We start from the raw sequence: 6276 nt of genomic DNA on the forward strand, positions 1-6276 counted from the left end.
TTTTTTTGAGACAGTGTCTCGCTCTGTTGCCCAGGCTGGAGTGCAGTGGCTCTGCCTCAGCCTCCCGAGCAGCTGGGATTACAGGTACCCATCACCAAGCCTGGCTAATTTTTGTACTTTTAGTAGAGATAGAGTGTCACCATCTTGGCCAAGCTGGTCTTAAACTCCTGACCTTGTGATCCACCTGCCTCAGCCTCCCAAAGTGCTTGGATTACAGGCGTGAGCCACCACGCCCGGCCTGAATTTCACACTCAAAACCTCTCCTTCCTGAGAAAACAGCACCCCTGGGTGCTTAGAAGATATTTTTGGTCTATTGCAAGAAAATATGTATTAGCTGGCAGGGCATGTCCTGGTAACATGGCAGACAGTGCAAGGGTGAGGAGAGGGGTGTCTTGCTGAATAATGTGTCTCCACCCATTTCCTAAATTCCCTTGGTAACAGATGGGTCATCATTTGAATTGCTTTATAAAAAGCTGTCTTCAAATCTGAAGCACAATCTTGAGGGCAGATGCCTCTTTCTGAAAGCTCTCCTCCTTATTCATCTAACCCAGGTCCTCAGCCAGCAGAGCCATGTTCCTCAAGAGCACCACGGGTTTATTTCATTTTCCTACATCACTGACCCGAATATGCCGGGCGCCATGGGGACTCCGGCTTTGGGAGAAGCTGACGTTGTTATCCCCAGGAATAGCTGTCACTCTGGTCCAGATGGCAGGCAAGAAGGACTACCCTGCACTGCTTTCCTTGGATGAGAATGAGCTCGAAGAGCAGTTTGTGAAAGGACACGGTCCAGGGGGCCAGGCAACTAACAAAACCAGCAACTGTGTGGTGCTGAAGCACATCCCCTCAGGCATCGTTGTAAAGGTAGACAACAGAAGGCCGCTGAGGGGAGAGGCCCCGCCCAAGGGTCTCACAGCCTCCAGAGATTTCTCCCAAGTCTGAATGGGATCAGCTGAAGGGCATTCTCTTTCTGGCTCGGGCCACCCTCTACCAGCCAGGCAGTAGAGGGCACTGCAGATCTCGTCCCATCCCTGAGCCATTCCTCCCTAAGGCAGAACCACCTACAACAGCCTGGGAAGCCTGCTTCCAGGATCTTTTGGAGCCAGGGTATGGCTGCCATCCTTGAATTTGGCAGGCAGCACTGGTGCTTGGCTGCTGCCCCGGAAGCAACATCTTGACAAAGCTAAGCAGTGGCTGATAAAGGCAGGCGCCCGGGCAGCATGGTTCTTTCAAATCCATTCCCACTTCAGGAAGGCTGCTGAGATCCCCAGCATTGCTGTGGGCTCCAAGTCCCTGAGGAGGCAGCAAGCAGGCCTGGGTTGTCGGCTAGGGGTCCCAGCCCTTAGCTGTCCTGGCTGGTTAACATTAGCGTGGCCACGTCCTCCATGCCTCTCTGTCCCCTTTGGTAAATGTCGGTGATACCTCCCCTTCTGGACAGAGAGGACTGAGGGTGAGATCATGGAGGCCAGGCATTTTCCAACCTTAGAAGAAAAAATGCTGTGCACAGCTGCCTATGGGAGTCTTCCTTCTTTACATAAAAAGGCCAGGCACGGTGGCTCACACCTATAAACCCAGCACTTTGAGAGGCCGAGGTGGGTGGATTACCTGAGGTCAGGAGTTCAAGACCAGTCTGGTCAACATGGCAAAACCCCATCTCTACTAAAAATACAAAAATTAGCCGGGCGTGGTGGCGCGTGCCTGTAATCCCAGCTACTCAAGAGGCTGATGCAGGAGAATCGCTTGAACCCTGGAGGCAGACATTGCAGTGAGCCGAGATCACGCTACTGCACACCAGCCTGGGCAACAGACAAGATTCCCTCTTAAAAAAAAAAAAAGACAAGCCTGATCAGAGGGGCTCCCAGTCCATCTGCCTCATGGACTGGAAGCAGCACAGAAAAGAGATAGCCAAGGCAAGTGTTTCATGTATAATGATACTGGCAGCAGATACTTACAGACCATGGAAACGTGTGGGAGGAACTGTTCTAAGCAGCATTAACTCTGCAGTCCCCATAACTCCATGTTCATTATTTCCATCACAGTACAGGTGTGGAATCTGGGACACAGAGAGGCTAAGTGACCTGCCCAAGGTCCTGCCACTTAGTAGTTCAAACCATACCCCAAGTCCATGTACCTAACAGCTGCACTTCACAGCTAGGTTTTTGAGCCACGAGCATATCATGTAAAACCTCAATCACTTTTCCTCCTTGAAAAGTGTCATTCATGAGTAACAAAATTCTGAAACATGAGAGTTAATTTTTGTTTAACCTATTTTACATAACTCATTCCAAACTTGCTTTCAGTATTATTCTTTCACCGTAATTTCATAATTTTTTTTTTTTTTTTTTTTTAAGAGACAGGGTCTTGCTTTGTCAGCCAGGCTGGAGTACAGTGGTACAATCATGGCTCAGTGTAGCCCCAGACACCTGGGCTCGAGCAATCCTCCCGCCTCAGCCTCCTGAGTAGCTGGGACTGAAGGCATGCACCACCACACTCAGTGTTTTTTGTTTTGTTTTTTTTTGAGACAGTCTTGCTCTGTTGCCCAGTCTGGAGTACAGTGGCGCAATCTCAGCTCACTGCAACCTCCGCCTCCTGGGTTCAAGCAATTCTCCTGCCTCAGCCTCCCGAGTAGCTGGGATTACAGGTGCCCATCACCACGCCCAGCTAATTTTTTTGTATTTTTACTAGAGACGGGGTTTCACCATGTTGGCCAGGCTGGTTTCGAACTCCTGACCTCAAGTGATCTGCCCATCTTGGCCTCCCAGAGTGCTAGGATTACAGGCATGAGCCACCGTGTCCGGTCACCCAATTTTTACATTTTTGGTGGAGATGGGGGGTCTTGCTATGTTGCCCATGCTGGTCTCAAACTCCAGCCCTCAAGTGATCCTCCCATTTCAGCCCCCAAAGCATTGGGATTATAGGTGTGAGCCACTATGCCTGGCTTGGGATGTATCTTTTATCAAACAGCTTTGCAAGGCACTCACCTGTAATAACTAAGGCATTACATAGTGAATGAGTTATGGTTGACTAATAATAAAGATGCTATTTTCTTCCTTCAGACAGAACTTTATGCTTATGAATGGTGCACACAAAGTGGTTCTTCACTGGCCACAAGCTAGATACATAGTTGATATTTTTATAATTATTTTGGGACTTTAAGTTATTTGAAGGCCACTGTTGCTTCTAAACAAAATAGCACTCCTAAGATTAAAACAATCACAGTGAAAGCCACATAATACAGCAAGGGTGTGAGACACGGGGCAGAGGCAGGAAAGGGGCTGCTCTTCACTGCTACTGACTCATGGGGACTCCTGATAAGGGGCTTTGCCTTCCAGGTTTGTCCCTCTCTATAAAGCGAACAGGTTGTCATGACCAGCCTGACCAACATGGTGAAACCTCATCTCTACTAAAAATACAAAAATTAACTGGGCATGGTGGCATGCGCCTGTAATCCCAGCTACTTGAGAGACTGAGGCAAGAGAATCGCTTGGACCCAGGAGGCAGAGGTTGCAGTGAGCCAAGATCACTCCATTGCACTCTAGCCTGGGTGACAAGAACGAAACTCTGTCTCAATAAATAAATAAATAAATAAGCGAACAGGTTGAATTTAATGACTTCTGAGGTCGTGTCTGTTTTGTAACATCCTGTGGTTTTCACATTATAAAATATTATCTCTTACAGTGCCATCAGACAAGATCAGTTGATCAGAACAGAAAGCTAGCTCGGAAAATCCTACAAGAGAAAGTAGATGTTTTCTACAATGGTGAAAACAGTCCTGTTCACAAAGAAAAACAAGAAGCAGCGAAGAAAAAACAAGAAAGGAAAAAAAGAGCAAAGGAGACCCTGGAAAAAAAGAAGCTACTGAAAGAACTGTGGGAGTCAAGTAAAAAGGTCCACTGAGAAAAGAATTACAGATTCCAACTGACAGAATCCGCCAGAAGCTCCCAGGGAATAATGGCGGTGAGTTCCATCACCAGCATTATTACAGTGCTTCAAAAGAAATATTTTTGATGAACTTAAAAGACAACAAAGTTATTTAAATGGTGCACTAAACTATAGTGAACAGAGACATGCACGACTCAAGAATAAAACTCGGTGGGCACGGTGGACAGTGCCTCACACCTGTAATCCCAGCACTTTGGGAGGCCAAGGCGGGCAGATCACCTGAGGTCAGCAGTTTGAGAACAGCCTGGCCAACATGGTGAAACCCCGTCTCTACTAAAAATACAAAAACTTAGCCAGGCATGGTGGTGGGTGCCTGTAATCCCAGCTACTTGGGAGACTGAGGCAGGAGAATTGCTTGAACCTGGGAGGCGGAGGTTGCAGTGAGCTGAGATTGCGCCACTGCACTCCAGCCTGGGCAACACCTGGGTGACAGAGCAAGACTCCGTCTCAGAAAAAGTAAATAAATAAAACTAGGTTGAGCACAATGACACACGCCTATAATCCCAGCACTTTGGGAGGCTAAGGCAGGAAGATCACCTGAGCCCAGGAGCTCAAGATTGCACTGAGCTATGAACACCACTGCACTCCACCTGTCCACTTGTTCTTGTGTGACAGAAGACCCTGTCTCTTAAAAAATAAGATAAAACGATAAACACAGAGTCAGTACTCTACAAGGATAATGGCTACTTCTAGAGGGAAGAAAGGAGTTGTCACTGTGATGAGGCACTTGGAGGGGCTCTGGGGTGCCTGACAAAGTTCTATTTCTTCACCTGGGTGGTAGTTAGAAGGGTGTACCCCTATTTCAAGTTGTACCTTTGTGTGATTGTATCTGTTTTGTAATAATAAATTTTTTTTTAAATTAGTAAAGTCAGTTTTTATGGAGAACTGGAGAATTGAGTCAAACATTAATAGCATTTGGTGGCAACTTCTCATCTGCTGGGAAGCTGCTGCCCAGTGACACTTAAACATCAGTTATCCCGATGTCAGCTCAAGACAGTAAAAGAGAAAACAAGGGCCGGGCGCAGTGGCTCATGCCTGTAATCCCAGCACTTTGGGAGGCCGAGGCGGGGTGGATCACGAGGTCAGGAGTTCGAGACCAGCCTGACCAACATGGTGAAACCCTGTCTCTACTAAAAGTACAAAAATTAGCCAGGCATGGTGGCACGTGCCTGTAATCCCAGCTACTCGGGAGGCTGAGGCAGGAGAATTGCTTGAATCCGGGAGGCGGAGGTTGCAGTGAGCTGAGATTGTGCCACTGCACTCCAGCGTGAGTGACAGAGCAAGATTCTTGTCTCAAAAAAAAAAAAAACAAGATGGTTGGAAGAGTTAAAGGCTCCGTTCCTTGTCCATGTGCTCCATTAGCTTCTAGGCTGCATGATGCCCAGTTGTGCCTCTGATGTAGAAATATATTCCCTGTGTGTTCATTTGCAAGATTTGTAAAGGTGAGGTTCCAGAATCTGATTGCTTATAAATTTACATTACTCAAGCTGGATTTGACCTTAGAGTTTTGTTGGTTTTGTTTTTTTTAAAGCCATGCTTAATAACTTGGCTTGTTAGAACTCTTCTGGAGTCCACCTAGAAAACAAATAGGGAAAAATACTGGGAGGTGAGAAGGCCATTGTGAGATTGCCAGTTGCAGGGCCTGCTTCAGTTCTGCAGTCTGTCCAGCAGCCTAGGCCGCTTGTGCAGTGCATACATTCAAGCACACCTTTCACTTTGAGGCTGCCAATGAAGGCTCTTCTCACCTCAGTGACCGCTTTGGACACTTACACATTCAATGCAGGGCTCATTTCACACCTCCTGTTGCAAGTGTACAAGACCCTTCCCCAGCCCAAACTCCCTTTAGAAAATAAAGTCTCTAGAATGACACCTAAGAAATCAGTAATAGTAAGTAGGAAGGGAAATTTGGAGCTGGAGATGAGGGACAGTGTTTCCCATTTGTCTCCTCCCTCATACCTTTGCAACTTTCTGCCACATGCAGGAAGGGAACACAGCACCCATTTCCCTAGAGCCTGTTCCTGTTGGCCTTCTGCCTTGTCACAGCTGAGAATTTGCCTGATGCCTGCATCAAAGACAAGTCTCATTTGTCTTTGTCTACTGCTCAGCAAAGCAAATTCTCATTACAGGCATTTAGGGCCTAAGATACAGAGTAAGAATTAAAATCCCTTTGAGAGGCATTGTCAGAGACCACCAGGTGGATTCTCAACACATCCAGTGTGGCCCATTTTTTCCCTGGCACCAAAGCAGATGATTCTTCCAGTGAGCACCTTATGAAGTAGCTTGAATTTAGGGGCTGCACTTTATGAAAAAGATTCCTCTAGCACCCAACAAAAGCTC

General features: G+C 47.2%; 1 protein-coding gene across 6 annotated transcripts in view; it reads left to right on the forward strand.

Annotated features, from left to right (window-relative positions):
• LOC105527986 (chromosome unknown open reading frame, human C12orf65) overlaps window positions 1-5329 on the forward strand; it is a 26697-nt gene extending 21368 nt beyond the window's left edge. For all 6 annotated transcript variants that reach the window (XM_011964527.1, XM_011964526.1, XM_011964528.1 and 3 more), the window contains 2 exons: window positions 552-861; window positions 3676-5329. In XM_011964527.1, the coding sequence (XP_011819917.1) occupies window positions 571-861; window positions 3676-3894 (510 nt within the window). In that variant the 5' untranslated portion in view covers window positions 552-570 and the 3' untranslated portion in view covers window positions 3895-5329. The remainder of the gene's footprint in view (window positions 1-551; window positions 862-3675) is intronic.
• Window positions 5330-6276: the final 947 nt, after the last annotated feature.

Source organism: Mandrillus leucophaeus, unplaced genomic scaffold (genome assembly GCF_000951045.1).
Source record: "Mandrillus leucophaeus isolate KB7577 unplaced genomic scaffold, Mleu.le_1.0 Scaffold7, whole genome shotgun sequence".
NCBI lineage: Eukaryota > Metazoa > Chordata > Mammalia > Primates > Cercopithecidae > Mandrillus > Mandrillus leucophaeus.